Source organism: Malus domestica, chromosome 17, assembly GCF_042453785.1.
Source record: "Malus domestica chromosome 17, GDT2T_hap1".
Classification (NCBI taxonomy): domain Eukaryota; kingdom Viridiplantae; phylum Streptophyta; class Magnoliopsida; order Rosales; family Rosaceae; genus Malus; species Malus domestica.
In genome coordinates this window covers 24,189,780-24,212,683 of record NC_091677.1, presented here as the reverse complement: position 1 = coordinate 24,212,683, position 22,904 = coordinate 24,189,780, and the positions used below count along the sequence as shown (strand labels likewise).

The 22,904-nt window shown below is 38.6% G+C and overlaps 3 protein-coding genes across 9 annotated transcripts; 2 read left to right on the top strand and 1 right to left on the bottom strand.

The window, feature by feature from the left end:
* Window positions 1–424: 424 nt before the first annotated feature.
* LOC103428713 (cyclin-A2-4) lies at window positions 425–13,242 on the top strand. 6 transcript variants are annotated; one of them, XM_070817168.1, is made up of 11 exons: window positions 425–604; window positions 1,976–2,330; window positions 2,618–2,873; window positions 3,597–3,730; window positions 4,653–4,745; window positions 5,602–5,735; window positions 11,574–11,649; window positions 12,076–12,186; window positions 12,303–12,452; window positions 12,542–12,676; window positions 12,800–13,242. In XM_070817168.1, exons 2-11 carry the CDS (start codon window positions 2,034–2,036, stop codon window positions 12,851–12,853), a joined length of 1,440 nt encoding a protein of 479 aa, XP_070673269.1. In that variant the 5' UTR covers window positions 425–604; window positions 1,976–2,033; the 3' UTR covers window positions 12,854–13,242. The 6 variants fall into 6 exon arrangements, with proteins under 6 accessions (XP_070673269.1, XP_028953589.1, XP_070673270.1 ...); XM_029097756.2 differs by having other exon boundaries at window positions 442–604; window positions 3,594–3,730; XM_070817169.1 differs by having other exon boundaries at window positions 463–630.
* Window positions 13,243–14,822: 1,580 nt separating this feature from the next.
* Window positions 14,823–19,505, top strand: LOC103440671 (D-glycerate 3-kinase, chloroplastic). Of its 2 annotated transcripts, none has more exons than XM_008379362.4 (12): window positions 14,823–15,154; window positions 16,951–17,336; window positions 17,483–17,562; window positions 17,646–17,697; window positions 17,775–17,816; window positions 17,928–18,006; window positions 18,084–18,115; window positions 18,210–18,278; window positions 18,569–18,643; window positions 18,768–18,884; window positions 18,996–19,046; window positions 19,152–19,505. In XM_008379362.4, the coding sequence occupies exons 1-12, from the start codon at window positions 14,923–14,925 to the stop codon at window positions 19,293–19,295; spliced, it is 1,359 nt and encodes a 452-aa protein (XP_008377584.1). In that variant the 5' UTR covers window positions 14,823–14,922; the 3' UTR covers window positions 19,296–19,505. The 2 variants fall into 2 exon arrangements, with proteins under 2 accessions (XP_008377584.1, XP_017189491.1); XM_017334002.3 differs by having other exon boundaries at window positions 14,824–15,154; window positions 16,902–17,336.
* Window positions 19,506–20,736: 1,231 nt separating this feature from the next.
* On the bottom strand, window positions 20,737–22,608 carry LOC103410576 (auxin-responsive protein IAA1-like). Its single transcript, XM_008349260.4, has 4 exons — window positions 22,259–22,608; window positions 21,662–21,843; window positions 21,294–21,405; window positions 20,737–21,139 (listed from the first exon to the last, which is right to left on the bottom strand). The coding sequence occupies exons 1-4, from the start codon at window positions 22,480–22,482 to the stop codon at window positions 21,040–21,042; spliced, it is 618 nt and encodes a 205-aa protein (XP_008347482.1). The 5' UTR covers window positions 22,483–22,608; the 3' UTR covers window positions 20,737–21,039.
* Window positions 22,609–22,904: the final 296 nt, after the last annotated feature.

The following is a 22,904-nucleotide window of genomic DNA, read 5'->3' as shown; positions in this document are numbered from 1 at the left end:
GACCAAAGAGATACCTTATTTTGGATGGAGAAAGTTTGATCTCCTCCTCACTCTAAAAATCCCTTCAAATCCAAATACAAATTTTGAAGTTTTGAACAAGTCAACTTTTACCAAGTGAAAATCTATCTTCCAAGTTCCAACAGCTTAATGGTAAATTGAAATTGAATAATTTCTAACAGCAATTAAAATTTGAAATCTCACCACAAAAACTACCAGATGATCCTCAACCATACAAGGCGTAAATCTCAACTAAATCAAAATAAAATAAAAAAATTAAACAAAGCTAAACCACGCACTCAATGAACAGTGTTTTAACCTTTTGCAGTCAAACCGGTCAAAACCCTTCGCAGACAATATTATTAATTTTTAAATATATTTATTTACTATTAAATCAGTTTTCATTTTCCAATTTAATTTTTCCATTAAACATTATTAACCAGCAGCAACAACTACCTCCACTTTGCTTCTGTGTCAGATTTTCAAATTGTGCCCAATCCCGCTCACTCTTCCACTCTCTCTCTCTGTAAAGCTCAGAGCTTTCTCTCTCCACCTCTCCTTGGAGGCCTTTGGAGCTTTTAGGGGGGAGAGAGATTCATTCCTTCAGGTCAATCTTCAGCCCAACAATGCAATGTGTGTGTCTATACATGTCAAAATCTATGTATGTAATTCAGGGGTTTCCTCAATTTTTTTGTTTTGTTCTGGAGACGAATCGATTAGGGTTTCTGGGTTTGTTTCCATTTTTTGAAATTCTTCGAGTTTTGGGTCGTTTGACATTGTTCTGGGCGACCAATGTATGTTTGGTTAGTGAGAAAATGTGGGGAAAGAAAAAGGAAATAAATCAATGTTTCAAGACTCTTTCTTTCTTTAATTTTTCATTTTTGATGAAAATTTCCACTTAACAGAAGCTGGGTTTTACTTCTTCTATTTGGTTTTTTGTATAAAAAAAGAAGAAATTTCCAAGAAATTTCCAACTTGGCTCACATTTTCTTTTGTATTCTCCCATTTTCTTGGGGATCAAACGGGTCAAGGTGTAAACTTTAGAGATCCTGAAATTTTAAAAATTGGGTTCATAGCAAAAAATGATTTTATCTGCAACTGGAAGAACTCAGCTCGATGCTTTTGCTTGATTGCTGAGAATTTGTAGGTAAAAGCAAACGAGCTCAGTTTTTAAGTCCTTTTACATGTTTTTGATCCCACTTCTGTCTGATCTGAGTAGCTGAAATTTGAAAATTCCAGATTGTAGTTTGTTTCCTTGAAAACGAATTTACGGGGCTGAATGATTTTTAGCTATATATTCATGCTTTTCTCTGGATTTTCCTTACATTTCATTCATACTTTTGATTATTATGGCCAATGTACTAGTCTGAATGAAATCCATTGAACATCAAATTTTCCGTTTTTTCAGAAAAAAAAATCTTGGCATGATGGTTTTCCAAAGTTTTCTCGACATGCCTATCATTTGAAATTTGAATATATATATACATTTGGGTATAAGCTGAATCAATATTTTCCATTGATCTGTACTTTGTGACAAAAATGGTTAATTTAATAATTATCCATGTAATTTGGCACTTTGGGAGTTTACTTAGAAAGATCATTTGGGACTTTGACTTCTATGATCATTGATCATCATTCACATATTTCTTATATCCTGATACGGACGTGATCTTGTGTACTGTATGAATAACTTTATTTCATGTTTGTATCAGATTCAAATTTTGTGCACCTTTGTATGAATAACTTTTTTTCCACCAACATATTGTACTGTTCTACCGCACTAAAATAAAAAAGACTCTTGATTTACGTATTTTCGTGCTTATCGTGGTTTTGAATTTCATGAGATGCATTGCATAACAGTAGCCCTGAATATCACCTTACAAATGTCATACTTCCTGCTTGAATTGTTAATCTGTGGTAGTTTCATGCTAATTATTCCGCTTGTTCTTGAATTTACTTGGCCCTGGTTTTATTGCAGATCACATTGATTGGTTCCATTTGATGTGCTGAGCTGTTTCTCTCTAAACTCTGCTAACATGAAGAGAGAAAATATGGTCACCGCAAATGTTAGGGAGCTTCCTGGTAGAATAACACGTGCTCGAGCTGCTGCACTTCATACATCTGGACATATTCCCCCACCAAAACCACCCACACAACAGAATCAGAAGCAGGCTTTGCGAACAAATTCAAAGAGAGCTTCCACGGATGAGAACAATACAAAAGCTACTGGTAATGCATGTATCCAACGCAAGAGGAGGGCAGTACTTCAAGATGTGACCAACGCTCTCTGTAAACCTTCATATGGAAACTGCATCAATGCAACTAAAATTCAGGTCAATAGCCTGCTAGTTAGATTTTCTCCATAATAAATAGTCAGGTTTCCTCATAAATGTTGAGTAAATACAGAAACGCTTGGTCTATGTTAGTGTACTGCTAATTTTAGTTGCAATTCTTTAGATTATTCATGGTATTAATACGCTTGAAAGACCATTTCCAGATTATAATTTCCATTTCCCAGTATCTTCCTTGTAGCAAAGTTTTGTATGCATATATGTCCATATATTCACATCATGAACTTTACTATTTTTTATCCCTCAAAAACTGCCTCTAATTAATGCAGGCTAAAAACAGTAAGCCAGCTAAAAAGGGTCAGGCAAAGCTGACGGAAATGGCCCCTTCTGTTGCTGTAGATTCAAAAACCAATGTTGTGCAGGGAACAGTAAAACCAGAAATTAAATCAGACGAATTTTGCCGCTCAATCAATGTGGAAGATGGCAACATACTTATGCGGTCAACTAAGGATGTGAAAGATGTTCGTCCGTTGGAAAATCGTAGTTCTGGAGTGAATCCAAAGTTCCAAAGCCCTGCGTATAAAGGTTTGCATTTCTTTAATTTTCTCTCCCCCAAACATGACAAATCAATGCAAGTTTGAGTTGAAATGCGAAAAAAGAGTAACACTACATAGGAGTTTATATATCAATGTATTTCCATTTCACTTACTCATAATGTACAAAGGATAAGAGGCTGATAAATAGCATGATTAGACATCACTTTGCTGATTAGTTGTAATTACCATAATTCAGTAGTTGTTATATACTGCAGAGCGCTCAAGGGCTATATGAGCTTGGAAGGTTTTATCTGAGGAGGTTTCATTCATTTCTCCTATTAGCAATGAGGTCATATGCATTAACCACTAAAATAGAACATAATCATATGTTTTCTGTAAACTCAATCCAACTCCAAAAGCTTGAACAAATACACACTGGAAGGTTTGATGGTGTACTGCTTATGTTCATGAGAGTTGTTGTCCTTGAGAATTACATTAAACTAGTTATTGGATAATGACGAGAAAGAAGTTGTGGTTCAACATGATTCACAAATTACTATATAAATCTTCCTCTTCCAATAGTTTGCTTCACTGTGTCGTGACAATATATGACCCTTTGTACTTCTGAAGACAGTTGATCCATGTCAATGCAATACAATGATTTTCTGAGCTACTTGAGTGCTAGATGCCAGATGATAATGTTTCTTTTAGGATCTTCTATGGCTTTAGTATGCAGTAGTTTGTGACCTTTAGTATTGTATTGTTGCAGCAGACAATGGTAGTCTTTCAGCGGACACGGTTACATCAGGCAACCAGCATATTGTTAACATTGATGCAGATTACAAGGACCCTCTATTGTGTAGCCTCTATGCCCCTGACATCTATAACCATTTATCTGTTGCAGAGGTTTGTGCTGTTGAAGCTTTTTTATATGTACGGCAGTCCCTTTCTAGGAGCACCAGTATTTTAAATATGTATGCATTACAGTGATTAATTTATCAATTGGATACCAAAGCTACACATTTATGGACAAGAAGTAGTGATACTTAAGACGCATTAAATTATCTAGCTTAACAAGCATAATGGCCTCAAACCACAATGATGTAGTGGTACTTAAGACTCATCTGAAAATCTGATACATGATTTCCGGCAAGCTGTATTATTTAGCCTCCTATCTTCATTAGAACATTGTTTTGTTGATCGCCTCGTACAGGTTAATAGATCAGCCATAAAGGATATTAAAGATGGTTCCTTTCCATACTGTGCAATGAAAATAACCGGAAATTTTCCTTTGAGATAGAATCTTTTGATAACAAAATGAAAACTATTTATAGATGTTGTTGGAACAGAACATGATGTATTCAAGTGGCACAGGTTACAATTTCATCTTTAGTACGAAACATGTAAAACAAACTGCATTAAGCTGTATCATGAAGTGAAGTTGTATATGTCACATATTTTTAAAGGAACAAAAGATTCTGTTAAAGGAGGTGGCACTTAAGAAAATAAACCATTTTGAAGCTATTATTTTTTAGATTGTCTAAGCCTTTTGTCATATGATGGTGTGTTCTGGTATAGATACTAGTCTTTCATAAGCTTTAACAAATTAGAAACATAAATAATTGGTTGATTTACGAATGATAATGCAGTGCTGTGCTAAGCTACAGTGCTCTTTGACTTCGTGCAATTCTTGGCACAAGCAAAGGTCACAAACCTATTAAAATGCATGTGATCTTTTGCTCTCATTTTGTTTCCAACATAGCACTCAGTGCTGGTTCCTTTGAGCTTCCATCTTTCTATCAGGAAAACTAAATTTTATTTTTGACAGCTTGAAAGAAGGCCATATGCTGGTTTTATGGAAACAATACAGCAAGATATCACCAAAACTATGAGGGGGATTTTAATCGATTGGCTTGTAGAGGTTCGCATGGTTCTTTTATCTTGTATTTTTTTATTGATAGTCTACATAGCTCATTTATCTGATATGAATAGTGGTTGCAGTTTAGGGAGCTAGTTGATGCTACCTTGTATAGCTAATTTCGAGTTATATTGTGAAGATATTACTGTCATTTTGTACTTAAATAGAAATAATTCATTTTGGATATTTTCAAATTTATCTTTGGTGGACTGAACTTGAATTTTCAATCTTCACGAACGCAAGTTATTGTAGGTAAAATGTTTGTATCTTGCTCTGAACTTTGTCCCACATTGTGCCCTTACCAAATGGTATGTATAGAGTTGAGTAGTATATCAATGGCATTTATATAACCCTTACTCCCGATTGATCAACAATAACCAGTTTCCTGGTCCATACAGTGCAAGTTTTTGACTCGGTAATTGCCTTATGTATTACTGGAAGGTAACTGAGGAATTTAAATTAAAAAATCTGTTATCTATTTATAGCTTGGTGCCTTATTTTTGTCCTCTAAAGTAAACACTTCCTTACAATGCCCGTGATTTCACTTTCATGTTATGAAATGCTCACTATTAGTAAAGGAGATTGCATTTGCGTTTACCTGATATTGCTATCCTGCTTATAAGATTGTTATGTCTTTTGCATTTTGTACTGTAATTTTTGTTTACTCATGACTTGTTTAGTAACATTTGCATACAGCTTGCAGAATAAGTCTTACATGAAGCTCCTATTCCATTACAGAACATAGCCGTGAACATTAATGCATCTTAGTTTTTATTCAATGCTATAATGATGTATTATGCTTTATATAAAGCGTGTGAATACTAATAGAGTTAATTTGACAAAACGATAATGGTTTCAGGTGTCAGAGGAATATAAGGTGGTGCCAGATACGCTTTACCTCACAGTTTATCTCATCGATTGGTTTCTCTGTCACAATTATATTGAAAGGAATAGACTTCAATTGCTTGGCATCACTTGCTTGCTGATCGCCTCGTAAGTGTTCATACCTATAGCAGAGTTAACTGCAATATCTTGTTACAACTTATGATTCTTTATAAATTGTGATTTTATTTTATGCAATCACTGTTATCTATAAGTCCTAATCTTAGCAGTCAAAAATATGGAAACCTAAATTTTCCAAAATTGTCTCTCAACTGGTTGTATTGACAAGTGAATGAACAATACAACAACAACAACAACAAAGCCTTTTCCCACTAAGTGGGGTCGGCTATATGAATCCTAGAACGCCATTGTGCTCGGTTTTGTGTCATGTCCTCCGTTAGATCCAAGTACTCTAAGTCTTTTCTTAGAGTCTCTTCCAAAGTTTTCCTAGGTATTCCTCTACCCCTTCGGCCCTGAACCTCTGTCCCGTAGTCACATCTTCGAACCGGAGCGTCAGTCGGCCTTCTTTGCACATGTCCAAATCACCGGAGCCGATTTTCTCTCATCTTTCCTACAATTTCGGCTACTCCTACTTTACCTCGGATATCCTCATTCCCAATCTTATCCTTTCTCGTGTGCCCACACATCCCACGAGGCATCCTCATCTCCGCTACACCCATTTTGTGTACGTGTTGATGCTTCACCGCCCAACATTCTGTGCCATACAACATCGCTGGCCTTATTGCCGTCCTATAAAATTTTCCCTTGAGCTTCAGTGGCCTACGACGGTCACACAACACGCCGGATGCACTCTTACACTTCATCCATCCAGCTCGTATTCTATGGTTGAGATCTCCATCTAATTCTCCGTTCTCTTGCAAGATAGATCCTAGGTAGCGAAAACGGTCGCTTTTTGTGATCTTCGCTAGATTGCTCCGGTCATTAGTGTGGATAAGTATATAAATGGATAGAGATAGGAAAGCAAACACAAGATGTACGTGGTTCACCCAGATTGGCTACGTCCACGGAATAGAAGAGTTCTCATTAATTGTGAAGGGTTTACACAAGTACATAGGTTCAAGCTCTCCTTTAGTGAGTACAAGTGAATGATTTAGTACAAATGACATTAGGAAATATTGTGGGAGAATGATCTCGTAATCACGAAACTTCTAAGTATCGGAGTGTGGTGTCGTCTTGACTTGCCTTATTTGTCTCATAGGTAGATGTGGCATCTTCTCTGGAAGTACTCTTCCTCCATCCAGGGGTGGTATCTTTAACTGGTGGAGATGCACAAGGTAATGTATCAATTTCACTTGAAGCTTACTTGTAGTTTCAGGCTTGGTCAAGCGCGATACAAACCATGTAGTAGGAGTCCCCCAAGTCGCCGAGCTAGGGGGTCTGCTGAAAGAGGTGACAGACAAGGTAAGCAATCAGAGCTCCGACTGATTGTTCACCTTCTCCCCATCTTGCAGCAGCATGAAGGATAAAGAGAAGAAAAATGAGAAGAGATGATATGAGATACTTTTGCTTTTGAAGAAGTAACTTTCCACAGGCTTATTCTTGAACTGAGCTGGAGGGTTTTCTGGTTTCCTCCAGAGTATAAGGCCGACTGAAGAATTTGAGGGTCAAAACAAGTCCATCAAATCTAGAGTACGTTCCACCCTGCTGATATGGGATACTTTTGCTTTTGACAGAGTAATGGATGTATCGTCACGTGTGCTGTTACGCTTGTCTCCACATGCTTCCTTGTATCCTTCGCACTTGCCCTATCTGTTCCTCAAGCAGATGCGGAATCTTCCCTGGAAACATAAGATGTTGAAGATGAGTACTCGAGAGCAATGCCAGGTAAGTAATCAGGTAAGGGGTTCCAGGCAGTCAGTTCCTGGCTGGAAGCTTGATTCCAAGTGCTGACTGATTGCTCTCTTTCTCCTTGTCTTGCAGGTAAAAACAAGGCCAAAGGAAAAGACAGGGAAAAAGCATGATATGAGATACTCTTGCTTTTAACCCTGATGATATGAGATATTCTTGCTCTAGTATAGCTTGTTTGCAGAGGTATTATCGGGGGGAAAGAAAGCTGAATATTTCGAAAGGCTTCGTTGGGAGTGCCCTCTCAGATATGATGAAGGGTTGAGCATTTTTGCAGGTCTGCCTGTCCGTTGGGGATGGAGGTCGACATATATAGGAGTCTCCCTAACAACAAGTAGTAATGCTATTCCTTTACCCTGCTTGGTCATAGCACGGTAGTGGGAGCTGCCAGTTTCACATGTTTTAACTCTGTCAGAGCACTTTGAAAAAGTGGTCTATGGTATCTGGCTCTCGAGAACGATGCCTCTTCGATTTTTGAGAAAGCAATCATGCTGGGGGTCTGGCTCTCGAGATTCGGAGAGCAGTGTCTCTTCAATTTTTGAGGAAGTAATCATGTTGGGAGTCTGGCTCTCGAGATTCGGAGGGCGGTGCCTCTTCGATTTTGGAGCAAGCAATCCTGTTGGGAGTGTTGTCTCGAATGTGAGTAAAGGTTGGGCATGTTTGCTAGTCTACCTTGCCACGAAGCACAAAGGTTGACACACAGGGACTTTCCAATTATCCAGCAATGGTACTGTTCCTTTACCCTCTCTTCGCTTTTGAGAAAGTAGTCATGTTGGGAGTCTGGCTCTCGAGATTCGGAGAACGGTGCCTCTTCGATTTTGGAGCAAGCAATCTTGTTGGGAGTGTTTTCTCGAATGTGAGTAAAGGTTGGGCATGTTTGCTAGTCTACCTTGCCACGAAGCACGGAGGTTGACACACAGGGACTTTCCAATTATCCAGCAGTGGTGCTGTTCCTTTACCCTTGTGGGTAATAATATGGTAGCTAGACCTTCAAAATTTATGTGTCTAAACTTTGTTAGTGCTGTTTCTTTGCTATTCTTTTACCTTTCTTGGTCAGAGCGATGTAGTGGGAGCTGCAAGCTTCACGTGCTCAACTTTGGCAGAGAACTTTGGCAAAGTTATCTGTGGTACCTATGAGCTATTGTTGCGTGTGGGAAGTGGGTGATTGAACAGTAAGATTCATGTGCTTTCTACTTCACCAGAAGTCTTCGACAGAATGCCCATAATTTCTGCAAAGCTGAGTGTGCGTGTGACAGGTGCTGACAAGGCTAGAAAAGTAGGTGCCTCTTCGATTTCTGAGATCGGCCCTCGTGGTCTCTGAGCAGCCCAGCTTTTGAGAAAGCGAGCGCCTCTTCGATTGATTCGGAGAACGATGCCTCATCGATTTTTTAGAAAGCAATCATGCTGGGGGTCTGGCTCTCGAAGATTCGGGGAGCAGTGTCTCTTCGATTTTTGAGAAAGTAATCATGTTGGGAGTCTGGCTCTCGAGATTCGGAGGGCGGTGCCTCTTCGATTTTGGAGCAAGCAATCTTGTTGGGAGTGTTTTCTCGAATGTGAGTAAAGGTTGGGCATGTTTGCTAGTCTACCTTGCCACGAAGCACAGAGGTTGACACACAGGGACTTTCCAATTATCCAGCAATGGTACTGTTCCTTTACCATCTCTTCGATTTTTAAGAAAGTAGTCATGTTGGGAGTCTGGCTCTCGAGATTCGGAGGACGGTGCCTCGTCGATTTTGGAGCAAGCAATCTTATTGGGAGTGTTTTCTCGAATGTGAGTAAAGGTTGGGCATGTTTGCTAGTCTACCTTGCCACGAAGCACAGAGGTTGACACACAGGGACTTTCCAATTATCCAGCAGTGGTACTGTTCCTTTACCCTTGTGGGTAATAATATGGTAGCTAGACCTTCAAAATTTATGGGTCTAAACTTTGTTAGTGCTGTTTATTTGCTATTCTTTTACCCTTCTTGGTCAGAGCGATGTAGTGGGAGCTGCAAGCTTCACGTGCTCAACTTTGGCAGAGAACTTTGGCAAAGTTATCTGTGGTACCCCATGAGCTATTGTTGCGTGTGGGAAGTGGGTGATTGGATAGTAAGATTCATGTGTTTTCTACTTCCCCAGAAGTCTTCGACAGAATGCCCATAATTTCCGCAAAGCTGAGTGTGCGTGTGACAGGTGCTGACAAGACTGGAAAAGTAGGTGCTTCTTCGATTTCTGAGATCGGCCCTCGTGGTCTCTGGGGAGCCCAGCTTTTGAGAAAGCGAGCGCCTCTTCGATTTTTGAGATCGGCCTTCGTGGTCTTTGAGCATCCCAACTTTTGAGAAAGCAAACGCCTCTTCGATTTCTGAGCAGGCGCCTCTTCGATTTCTGAAGCTCCGTCGAGTGCAGATTTTTATAGAGGCTGGCATTAAGTTCCAAAGCACACTTGAATCTCCACCAGTAGAAGCTTCATTCTTGCACTTCTAAGATCTTGATTTGTCCGACCTCTTCTCTCTTCAACACCTTTGAAAATGTCTGGCCCCTCCGACCGTCGTTTTGACTTGAACCTTGTTGAAGAGGCAGCCCCGCCTTCTCCAGACAACATATGGCGCCCATCCTTCGTCTCCCCTACTGGTCCTCTTACCGTTGGGGATTCCGTGATGAAGAATGATATGACCGCTGCGGTGGTGGCCAGGAACCTTCTCACTCCCAAAGATAACAGACTACTTTCCAAACGGTCTGATGAGTTAGCTGTTAAGGATTCGCTGGCTTTCAGTGTTCAGTGCGCAGGTTCTGTGTTTAATATGGCCCAACGCCTATTTGCTCGAACCCGCCAAGTTGAATCATTGGCGGCTGAAGTGATGAGTCTCAAACAGGAGATTAGAGGGCTCAAGCATGAGAATAAACAGTTGCACCGGCTCGCACATGACTATGCTACAAACATGAAGAGGAAGCTTGACCAGATGAAGGAAACTGATGGTCAAGTTTTACTTGATCATCAGAGATTTGTGGGTTTGTTCCAAAGGCATTTATTGCCTTCGTCTTCTGGGGCTGTACCGCGTAATGAAGCTCCGAATGATCAACCTCTGATGCCTCCTCCTTCTAGGGTTCTGTCCAGTACCGACTGCTGAGACTTCTCCTAAGCAACCTTTGTGAAGGCTCCTTCTTGTGTGTTTATTTTGACTCATGTATATGTACATATTTGTAGCTTATCGGGGATATCAATAAATAAGCTTTCCTTCATTTCAACGTATTGTGTTAAATACACCAAAGCCTTCTTCGCTAAGTTCTTTGAATTTTCTTTTGTTGAAGCTTGTATGTTGAAGCTTTCTAAGTGGAGCATGTAGGTTGGGGTAGTGTTCCCTTAATTTCCCGAGTGAGGAAAACTTCTCGGTTGGAGACTTGGAAAATCCAAGTCACTGAGTGGGATCGGCTATATGAATCTTAGAACGCCATTGTGCTCGATCCTGTGTCATGTCCTTCGTTAGATCCAAGTACTCTAAGTCTTTTCTTAGAGTCTCTTCCAAAGTTTTCCTAGGTCTTCCTCTACCCCTTCGGCCCTGAACCTCTGTCCCATAGTCGCATCTTCTAATCGGAGCGTCAGTAGGCCTTCTTTGCACAGAAGTCGGAAGCAATTTATATTTGTCCAACGTGTTTTATCAATGCAATATGCTTTATATTCCGAGGCTTGTGCAATTTGAAAAATATCATCAATATACCATCACCTTAAATTCTAGATTAGTTTCCTCAATTTGCCTCTTTCATTTCAACAAGGACCATTAATGGGAAACAAGAAACCTTAACCAAAATATTGCATGATGGTTGCTTAATACGAAGTTTCAAAAGGTTCATTCAAATGCTTTGTGCGGCAACGGAAAGGGAAATATATGTTGGATGAAATAAGTACCGACACAATAAAGTTTATTCTATAACTGTATAAGATTTATAGACTAATATGATAAATTGATTTAGTTACGAATCACTTGCAAGTGATTGTATATAATTAGTTTCAAAGGGTTCATTCAAATTCATTTTGCAGACATGATATCTGTCAAATGTTGTTTATGAGATTGCTGATGTGGTTCTTCTCTTTTTAATCTTATTCAGGAAATATGAAGAAATTTGTGCACCACGTGTTGAAGAACTTTGTTTCATGACAGACAACACTTACTCGAGAGAGGAGGTATGTCATTGTCCATTCTTACTCCAAAAGACTGGTTCAATTATGAGGAATTTATATACTGATGAGGAAAACCTCTTCTGAATGAGTAAACGCTTGCCATGGGATGCTCTAAAGTAGTATAATGTCTACCTCTGCACATAAATAGAGGAAATGAAAATGACCTTGTAGGATCATGCAACTTTATCCTTTTGTCCCTGCTACACATGGGGAGAAGGCAAGATGCCTTTTAGTCATAGGTCTGAAGTTTATGAGAAAAATCTTTAACCCTGAACCTCCCTCTCTTTTTATACTGAAAACCGAAAGCCTGTGGCAGGTCTTGCATGTGTTTATTTCATAGTTAAATCCTTAAGGGTTTTAGGGCTTCGGGTTTATTCTGCCCTGTTAAAATTCTTTTCATTGCATTCCTAAAAAAAAGAAACGTTGCAGGTGCTGAAAATGGAGAGTCAAGTACTGAAGTATTTTGGTTTTCAACTATTTGCACCAACTACAAAAACGTTCCTCAGGAGATTTCTTCGAGCAGCTCAAGCTTCTTATAAGGTACCCTGATTAGTTAAAGTTGCTTTTGGCCTTGGTTTACAGATACCATGCTTTTTTATTTATTGACATTTGATTTGAAGAAAGACATACCGATGGAATCATTATTTTTTTTGCAGAGTCCTAGCCTTGAACTGGAGTACTTGGCCAATTATCTTGCTGAACTAACTTTGGTTGACTATAGCTTCTTGAATTTCCTTCCGTCTGTCATTGCTGCATCAGCTGTTTTTCTTTCCAAATGGACCTTGGATCAGTCCAGCCACCCATGGGTTTGTCTTTCCTCTTTCTAGCATCATTATTTTCTCCTGCGTGTTGATTATATACTGGAAATGTGACTTCCGTTGTGCAACTCTAACAGAATCCAATACTCGAATACTATACTCGTTACAAGCCATTGGATTTGAAGGTCACAGTTCTTGCTTTGCAAGAATTACAGTTGAACACTAGTGGTTGTCCTCTGAATGCCGTGCGCATGAAGTATAGACACCAAAAGGTATCAAATAGCACAAATTTGAAACAACTGCTAACGTTTCTAAACTCCGTATGAATTTTCATTACACCAGACTTGGAATGTTATGTGAGTTTTCTGCTAATGATGTGGTTTTTGTTACGGCAGTACAAATCTGTGGCGGGTTTGTCATCCCCGAAACTCCTTGAAACGCTATTTTGAAGATGATTTTAAGGGAGAGCTAACAGAGACTGTGACATGTACACTTTCCGGACAGAAGTTTCCTTGGTTTTTTTTTTTTCAATCACACTCCAAGAGGTTGTGCTAGACCACCTTCATTTTATCCAATTTCTTAATTCATGTTCATAGATTTTCCGACCTGGGTCTGTGCTATAAGTGAACTAAGGTTGTCTGGCCACTTAAGTATGAAACTTGGTTACATGAATTGTTAATAGTCGTCGTCATTATGTTGAGTTCAGTTTAATCCAGCGCGTAATCAGGTTGTCCTCGGTTTAATTAAGTTGTAAAGTTTTTCAGGACCCTAATTAATTAGTGAGATGTAACTTATGCAGCCAAAGCTTTTAATCTAATGAACCATATTTTTGTTTGAATGCAAGTTTCCTTGTTGCATGATCAGAACTTAATAGTCTTACATAAGCCTAATGAGATTGACTTTGGATTTGTGGTCAACTGCCACTCTCCAATACTAGCATTAAAAAGGATATAAATCAAATTAAACCTTATGTTTGATTCAAAGTGCATTGGTCGTTGGACTTTGCTCACTTAGAGTATTGATTTCTAGTTGAAAGTTCGTGAGTATTAATTCTTAAATGGGTAAATAAAGGATGGAAGTTCTGTTTAAGAGGGATTAGAAAAGCTATTTCTCTAATCAGACCTTTAGGGGTTTTGTAAGTATGAGAAGAATCGATAGATAACTACTTCAGTTTAGTATATAGTTTCAACCTACTGATTTAACTTACATCTATAATATTAGTATATACCTTTGGAGGTGTAAGTAAAATAAGATGACAGTTGAGCTTTGTATCTCCAAGGGAGGTAACTATTAGATAGCAAAGTTACATTTGCCATGCCACACAAGAAAAATGCATCTCCAACGATGTTAGTAAGTTGGGTTCCACAATATATTTTATTTAAAAGCACTTTTTTGTAGATTTTTATTTTTTTTTTAATTTTTTTAATTTTATAAACGATAGTGTTAGGGAGTTAAATTTTTCGTTGTAAAGGGAGGAGGGAGATTGGTGGAGTCGAACCGCGCCCCAAGGAGAATAGGCATGATTGCTTTTCGACGCTGTGATAAAATGTCACCTACTTTGTTGAATGATTCAAAAATATTGTTTAGTAAAGAATTTAAGATGATAATACTTTATAGTGAGAGAGAAAATGAATAGTTGGTTGAAGTGAAGTGACAAATTTTTTAAGTAGCATAAAAGTGCCAAATGGGTAGTAAAGTACACTTATAAAAAAAATTTGCGATAAAGTGTCATCTACTTTGTTGAACGATTCACGTCGGAACAAGGGTGTTTTACACACCCCTTGCCCTCCCCTCCTTTTGTTCCTTGCGGTGACTTTCTTCACAAGTGTGGTTGCGGAAGTGATTCTTGGTGGATTGATCTTGCGGAACATTCTCTGATCTAGATTTTAGTTCGGGGTCAGGGATGAGGCAGCAGCGGCTGCGGATCCCTGGCTTCAGTTTAGGGTTTCTCTGTTGTTGCTTGCCTTTGGTAGGCTTAAGTTTATGTGGACCTCTCATTATATCTTGGTTGTAACTCTCCTTTTACTTGGGTCTTTTTACTCTTTTATCTGTCTTTGGTTTTTAAGGGTATTGTTTTGTTTGGACTTAGTCCATCTATAACATTTGTAATTCTCCCTTTATCTTAATGAAGTTTGTTTTCTGACCAAAAAAAGAAATTTGCTAACTGCTTTTTTTTTTAAAAATTTTTAATTTATTTTTAAAACAAACAATATTATCATTAAAGGGGACGGGGTTGGATTTCGTCTCACAATTGACTAGTAATAATATGATCAAATTTGTTTTTGGCGGGAATTGAATATAAAATCTCCCACTTATAAATGAAGAAGAATAACAGTGGACTGTAGTAATTTGAAGATGTATGTTTAAAGGAAAGAGACAACACTAATAAATAAGGGTCTTATAGTACCTTAGCAGAATCAAGATTTTTCCACTCCACATAACCACTGGTTTCTGGTTAGAAAACATAATCAAGAGAGAAAGGGAGAGGAGAGAGAGAGAGAGAGAGAGAGAGAGAGCGATGAAGATGGCAGCTGTGAACATCTTATCTCAGCCATGGCCGCCCACAACATCTCTCTATGCTTCCAATTCCAATACTAATTCTTTTTATATTTTAAATAATTATAATAATAATAAGTCCAACGCTAATAATAGTAAATTACATTCTTATCGCTACTCAGCTGTCTCCTCACTCAATGGACCAAACCCACCATCCAAGCTCTCTCCAATGCCCGCCCAATTCTCCAAGTCTGGTAATTTTTCTGTTTCCAGATGTAATTTCATTTTTTTCACTTCTGTTTTTTCTACTGTTCAATGTGAATTTGATTCCTGTAACCTTCATATCATTCTGCTTTTGATTGTGAAAGAAAAGTTACCAATTTTTGGAATTGAATATGGGATGCTCCTTTGTTAATTTCTCAAATAAAGAACTGAAACCAAATATTCTTGCAATATAATGTTGTTTTGTTTTATTTAGCTTTTGTGATGGGATAATTAACATTGATCAACAAGTGCATTGTTATTTAAAGGGATTATTGAATGGTTGATTGGCAGAAATCAGTTACTCCACGGGTGTTCGTCCTGACACCAGGGTACCCTGAAGGGAGCCCATACATGTCATAAGGGTTAATTTCACCTGACACACATCAATAACAAAGCCTTATCCACTAAATGAGGTCTGTTGTATGAATACTAGAACGCCATTGCGCTCGGTTTTGCGCCTTGTCTTCCATTAGCTCAAGTACTCCGTGTCTTTTCTTAAAGTCTCTTTCCAAGTCTCCGCAATAATTTTGAGCCCAGTTTAAGTTTTGAAATAACAAATCTCACTTACTTGGGATATTTTTGCAATAAAACTGTGTTTATTGAAGAAAATTAGAATGCAAGCCAGCACCAATGAAAAGGTGTGTCTAGTTTCCAACACAATAAGTCTAAAGATATTGGCATTTGGATAATGCTAGGAAGACCAAATTTTTAAAACCAAATTTACAAACCAAATGATGTGTTTGTTGATGATTGGATTATTACTTAATCATTGATTAATGTGTTTATTTCTTATTGGTGACACATCATTTGGTTTGCAAATTTGGTTTAAAATTTTGGTCTTGCTAGCTTACCCTTGGCATTTTAGCGCAGTGTGTCTAATTTCCAACACAGTAAGTCTAAGATATTAGCATTTTACTGCAATGTGTTTGATCAGGCATCATTTATTAAAAGCCTTGTGGATGGATTCCTTCAATTTCGGTCACGATATGCTCATATCAACTTTTGAAGAGTTTGTATCTTTGGATGGACTTTTATATATTTCTGAGCTTATTAGTTCTGCTCTTATCTCTTTGTGGAGTTTAACGGGTGACGAGCTTGTTTAACTAGTTGCACTTGGGTTTTTGTATTGCCGCCTCACTTATCCATATTTTGTGTCAAGCGTTCCTTTAAAAATTCTATATCTTCCATTGGTTGAAACCTGAATTTTAAAAAAAGTTCCCATCTCATCCTCGGATTTAACTGATTATTGAGGTGTATGCGTTAGTTAGTTGGGGTGGATTATGTGCTCATGATCCCTACCCATGTTATTCAACTGACTCTTGTGTGCTTTTCTTAATTCTTACTACGATATGACTACACTTCTTATTGAACCTAAAGATCTCCTAACTGCTGTCAAGTTTATTGTTCGGTTGTATGTTGAATTGCTGATTTGGTAGAGTTAACTAGTCTTACAGCAGTACTAGTTCTAGGTCCTAATTATGGTTGTGTGCCATCTTTTGTTAGTAGTACATTCTGAATAATTTTTTTATTATTTTGGTTTTGAAGAGTATTATTTTCCTTTGATTTAACAAAATTAGAAGGAAAAGAAACTTTTGTTCGTTGAAAATAAATAGTATATGGATTTAGGTTGGCAGATAGATTTACGATGTGAATTATTACTAATGGGTCAAGCAAAATGGTCTGAATGCTGCAATTGAAATTTTGTCGCTGCAAAATAATTTGTAATGGTGTCGGCAGGCTCATGACTGGTCTTCACCTCTTTCTATGTTCGGGATTCTACTTGCAGGCAGTGGATGTTCCTGGATGCAAGACAATTCCATGCGTCACAACAATTCTGCCGGCAGTGATTGTGGGGAGGGTCCATTGTATTCTGTGTTTCCTACGAAGCCTGCAGTAGTTTCTTCTGTGCAGGACCTTTTTAAATTTATATGCTCAGGTCCTTTGATAGACAAATTGGGTCTGACCCCAGAAGCAGTGGCGGAGTCCATTGACAAGTGGTTGTCATATGGGTTGCACCTGTGCCGGCTGTTTCAGCTCAATGAATTATATCTGAACGAGCCTCAGAAAGTTAGGTTGTATCACTACTATATTCCGGTATTTTTTTGGTGTGAGGATCAGATTTCTCAGCACAGATCTTTGTACAAAGCTGGAGATGATATTCCACCCCTAGTGGTACATCACTTTCTATTCATATTATCCCCCGTCATTTTTTGTACTTTTAAGATATATCGGTCTCCACATCAATGATTTCATTTATGCCATTCTTATATTTTCGTTTTGTTTCATTGTGCGGTGCTGATTTTGGGTCTGTGATGCAGATTGGTTTCAGTGCACCACAAGGTTGTGGAAAGACTACACTTGTCTTTGCTCTTGGTTATCTTTTTAAAGTCACAGGCAGGTTAGCTATGAACAACTGATACTCCTGATTATTCATGAAAAATAAAGGAATTTTGTTTTGCTTACTGTATGTTCAATTCTCAGGAAGTCTGCCTCAATATCCATTGATGACTTTTATTTGACAGCAGAGGGTCAGGTATGTTTGAGCGGGGGATTTGTGTTGCATTTTTCTTTATATTTTTGTTTTCTAATGGGATATTGTACTATTTGTAGGCTAAACTAAGAGAAGAAAATCCAGGAAATGCACTTTTAGAGGTAGCAATCAATTCCTTTTCAAGTAATTCAACTGATAGTTGACATTGTAACTCACTAGGAGCTGAAAACGTTTTCTTAGCAATAACATGTCTTGTTCTTCTGTTTCTGTAGTTACGTGGAAATGCAGGCAGTCACGATCTTCCATTCTCTGTTGAAGCATTGTCTGCTCTAACTAAATTAAGTAAACAAGGTGATTCTCCATCATTCATTTTCCTCTGCTACAGAAACATGCCTGTTTTATAATTATTCACGTAAAAAATTGTTCAGGTATGAAGATGAAGCTACCCCGATATGATAAGGTGCACAACCGTGAAAATTGCTTTCCTTCTTCATTATTTCTCTAAACCAGATTTTAGTTCAAAGTGGCTCTTTATAACTTGTTTCCTGTTGCAGTCTGCTTACAGTGGAAAAGGCGACAGGGCTGATCCTTCAACATGGCCAGAGGTTGAAGGGCCACTTACAGTAAGTCTGTAAGAGGATTTTTCATTATATCTCGCAGTCAGTGGCTTAAGTTGATGCAAATTGTATCACCCATATAGCTACCTGATTGTATGAAGATAGATGTTTGAACATATCAAGAATCAAGGGCAGACAAATGCTATGTTGAAGTGTTTTTTTAGAAGTAATAATTAGGGTTTGGATGTGAAATCAATAGGTCAATCCAAAGGTAATCATTAGGTGGTATCGGTCGGTTTTGTATAGAATAGCATTATTCACCTTGCAATTGATTTGGGTTTTGGCTGGGCATGTAGGTTGTTCTCTTTGAAGGTTGGATGCTTGGCTTCAAACCCCTTCCCTTGGAAGTTGTCAAAGCAGTTGATCCACAGGTTAGAAAACAGAAAATATTTTGATTGGCTTTGTTAATATTACTTGTGCTGTGCACAAACTTCATCAGCGGTTTTCAGTATACTAAAGACAGTTGGTTCTTAAATTTAAATTTCCACTAAACAGCTAGAGACAGTAAATAAAAATCTTGAAGCGTATTATGATGCATGGTACAAGTTCATTAAAGCATGGATAATTATCAAGATCAAGGACCCGAGCTGTGTCTACCAGTGGCGTTTGCAGGTTAGCTTTCATGTTAACATCATCCTGCGATAAACTCCAGTCTACCTGTTCTTTAAGTTCTTTTTTTCTACTGTGATTTTTTAATTTACAAGTGTTGCCCCAAACTTGCAGGCTGAGATTGCCATGAGAGAGGCAGGGAACCCGGGAATGTCCGACGATGAGGTTGCCAGTCTATCTATATTTGTATCTTATAAGCCGTCTTCAGAATCTGCAGTCGGTTCCATAACCTGAAACTGATGTTTTCTATCTGAGAGCTCGATTTTGCAGGTAAAAGACTTTGTTTCGCGATACTTGCCAGCATACAATGCCTACCTTCCCACCCTTTACTCCGAAGGACCAGAAGGGTCGGACTCAAAGCACCTCATCGTCGTGGAAATCGATGAGGGAAGGAACCCTATCCTTGGTAACTAGGTGAAATAATTTGAGAGATGAGATCCGTTGAAGCCCAATTTTGATTTATTGGAGATGTCATTTGGTATGGGTGCCTGGTATTACAGAAGCATCATGTAATGAAAAACATTTCAATGTAAAGAAATATTGTGTAATTACAATTCCCGCCAATATCCATTTGGCAAATTGGTAACAAAACTTGTAAAGGATTTGCTGCTTGGTTGTTCAAAATCTTGTGTCGCTACCTTATCCTCCTTCCAGCCGCCAGCCCTCGTCCTCTTCTCCCTTTTCTTCTTCCGTTTTCTTTTCTGCATCTGTCACTGTGCCCGGTCCGTATTTTCATTCCCCCCCCCCCCCTTCCACCTACACGATTTCCCCTAATCCACTTCATATCGTTTCCAATCGGCTTCATCTTTCATTGATCCAACAATTCGGTTTTTTCTCATCACGATTTTTCGCAATTACAACGTGATTTCTGGCGGATCTCTTTGAAGTTGTTTAGAGCTCCGGCTCTACCTTCTTCCTTTAGGATGTCTTTGATGGCACCGATGCTAGTGCGTTTCTACCCACTGGTTTCTTTCATTGCGTGGTGGCAAACGATGTTGTGCTCTCTTATGGAATTTGGAGTCTTCTTTTCATCCATGTATGGGGCTGTGTATGGCTGGATTTCAGAGGTTTGCAGGGGACGTTGGTTTCTGTTGGATGGAAAGCGGTGTGCCGACCTTCTTTCTTCTAATTATGTTTTGTTAGTAATGAATTTACCTTTCTTCCAAAAAATAAAAAATAAAAAATAATCTTGTGTCGCTAAGAATAAATTAAAGAAACCAGGCCTCGTTTGTTGTCTACAACTGATTTGGTTTGGATAAGAATAAATTAAAGAAAATATGAGTGTCAACTTGCTTATTTTGTCCAAAGAAAAAATCAGGAAGAAAAATTTCCTCTTAATCCCCACAAAAATGGTAAAAACTGAGAGTGACAAGTTTGGCTCAAACTGGTCATCCTACACATTTCCTTATGGGTGCGTTTGGTACGCAGACGGGACGGGACGGGACGGGACGGAACGAAGGTGTAATTTTTGAAAAAGACATGGGGTATATTTGTCTTAAAATGGTAAAACATTGTGTTCCACAGACGTGGAACAAACCCGTTCCAGGGGGTGGAGGTGGGATGCAAAAACACCCAAAATCTGTCCCGTGGAACAACCCGTTCCACCCATTTTTGGCGCACCAAACGCGGGACGGAACGCCTCGTCCCGTTCCGTCCCGTCCCGTCCCACGTACCAAACGCACCCTATACGAACGTTTCCTTTGTGTTTTTATAAGTTGTTTGAAGTGAATGACTTTTTCGAAGTTTTAATAACAACTCCCGCCAAGAATTATATTTTCAGATTCCATTGAGAACTTGATGCAAAAACCTATAGAATCTGACTATGCTCGTCTCATTTTAAATTGAATTTAAATACTAATCTCAGAAAAAATAAAATAAACAAAGAAACAAAATACATGGTCTCTGAAACCGATATCGAAGCTTAAAATATGCAGAAACAAAAATAAAAATCTAAATAGATATTAGTGTGTATCTAATTAAGTATACAATCCAAGTAAAAAAGACGAAAAAAGTGATAAACCCAAAATTGGGGAGAAAACCCCTCCATCATCAAGTGCATTAAATACCAAAATTGGCAAAATGCAAACTTTATTTTTGTCATCTTTTTCTTTCTTTCTAATCTAATCAAAACTCCCCAAACAACACGAGAGAGCCTCCTTCAATTTGTGCTTCTGCATCGCGGAGGCGTGCTCGGAGCTAATCCGATCGCCTCCGAGCTTTTCATCAATCGGAGTCGCTTGCATGTTTCCACGAACATTCTATTCAAGGAATAAAAAAGGGATCGGTATTAAGTAAATATGTACAATTGTCAGATCATGAATCAAGAACATTACTACGTGAATGTACGGATTTTTTGAACTTGCGGTCTTAATTCACAGTTCGGTAACATTAGACGAGAGACTGAAATCTTACTTCCATGGTACATCTCCCACCAGCATCCAGTCCCCATCTCTGTCTTCATAAGTTGGTACATATTCCACTCCATTTGCAGGGTCCATAAGCTTGCTCTCATTTAAGCAATTACCTGCAGTAACAGTAATACACCATGAGACACGAAAACTAGGAAGTCGGCTTAAAAAAAAAAAAAAAAAAAGCCATAGCATAGTATGCGTCGCGATTCATGGCTGTTGAATCTTTAGGTATTAGATCTTTGACCGCACATCCATGTGTTCATCTAGAATATACATTGCACCGATGGATCTTTCGAAAAATGAAGATAAAAACCTAGTACGTACTATGCGCCGGTCCATTCTAGAAATTTTAGAAAGTAGAGAACATACGGATGGTTAAGAAGGAAAACATGTCCTCAAGAGCACCCAAAAGCTGCTGATAGCTATTGTACATCTCAAGATCAACCTTGCGCAGATATGGAGCTCCATCAACTGCCACTTTCACATACTTGCAGCTCTTCATCAAGTTCTTCCTTGAAACTCTGACCGGTGGCCAACCAACCACTTGTGCCCTGAAATATTCACACAGAATGTCCATCAAAACACATTGTAATCATAAAATTGAAAGAAAAGAAAACCCTTTTCAGTTTTCATGTAAATTTTCCATCACACATTAAAAGTTTGAATATCAAAGAAAAACCATTTCAAATTTTCATGTAAATAGTACAGTCAATTCATATGAGCATCCTTAAAACCCATTTCAATATTCATGTGGCCATAAAAATTAAAAAAAAAAAAAAAAAAACTCCCCTCAAACAACTCAAAATATTAAAGAAAATTCAGGTTAGGCCAGTTGGCCAGGATAGTGCGTCCGTCCCCTTCACCAAAGTTAGTTTCCCCGTTATATTAGAGCAGTTTAGAATATCGTAAAGCATTTCAAGTTTCATGTAAATGAATTGTACAATAAGTTAATCTGGACAAACTTACTTTGCAGCTGGAGCCTTATGAGTAGTGATCCCACCATCATCAACACAACCTTGATCACAACATTCCACCCTTGCTCCTGACGATGATGAGCTTGAGCTCCCAAGACTAAGATCAACGGTCTCTGAAAATCCACGTTTCGAGCCCGAACCTGGCAACCCTAAGGTCAGCTTGGTCTCGTCGTAGTTCAGTCCGGCCGGCGACTGCTGCTTAACTTCCGGTGACATTTGTGAGCTTTTACTTTGCTTTTGGTTTTTGCTTCAATGTGATGGATTGACCAGCAAGATTTTAGCCGGCTTGTTGCTGCCCTGCACAATATATCTAATGGTGAGAGGGGGAATGTGGCCGGCAAAATGATACGGCCAGTGGGCAGTGGACACGTGGGTAGGAAAGAATGGCTGTGATTTGTCCCCGTGGCAGCGTGTGATGGATGGAAAAGTGTCGTTTGGTGATTTCAATGCTTGAAACTCAAAGCTTGGCCCCCATGGTCGGTCCAGTTCCGACCCTGGATCCGTCTCATCATTTTTATTTTTAACTTTGATTTTATTTATATATAATATTTTTTACAAGAAAGGTGTTTTATTCGTGGCATCATAAAATAATATAAAATCAAAAGTAAATTTCAGCAATTAAAATTATATTATAAAAA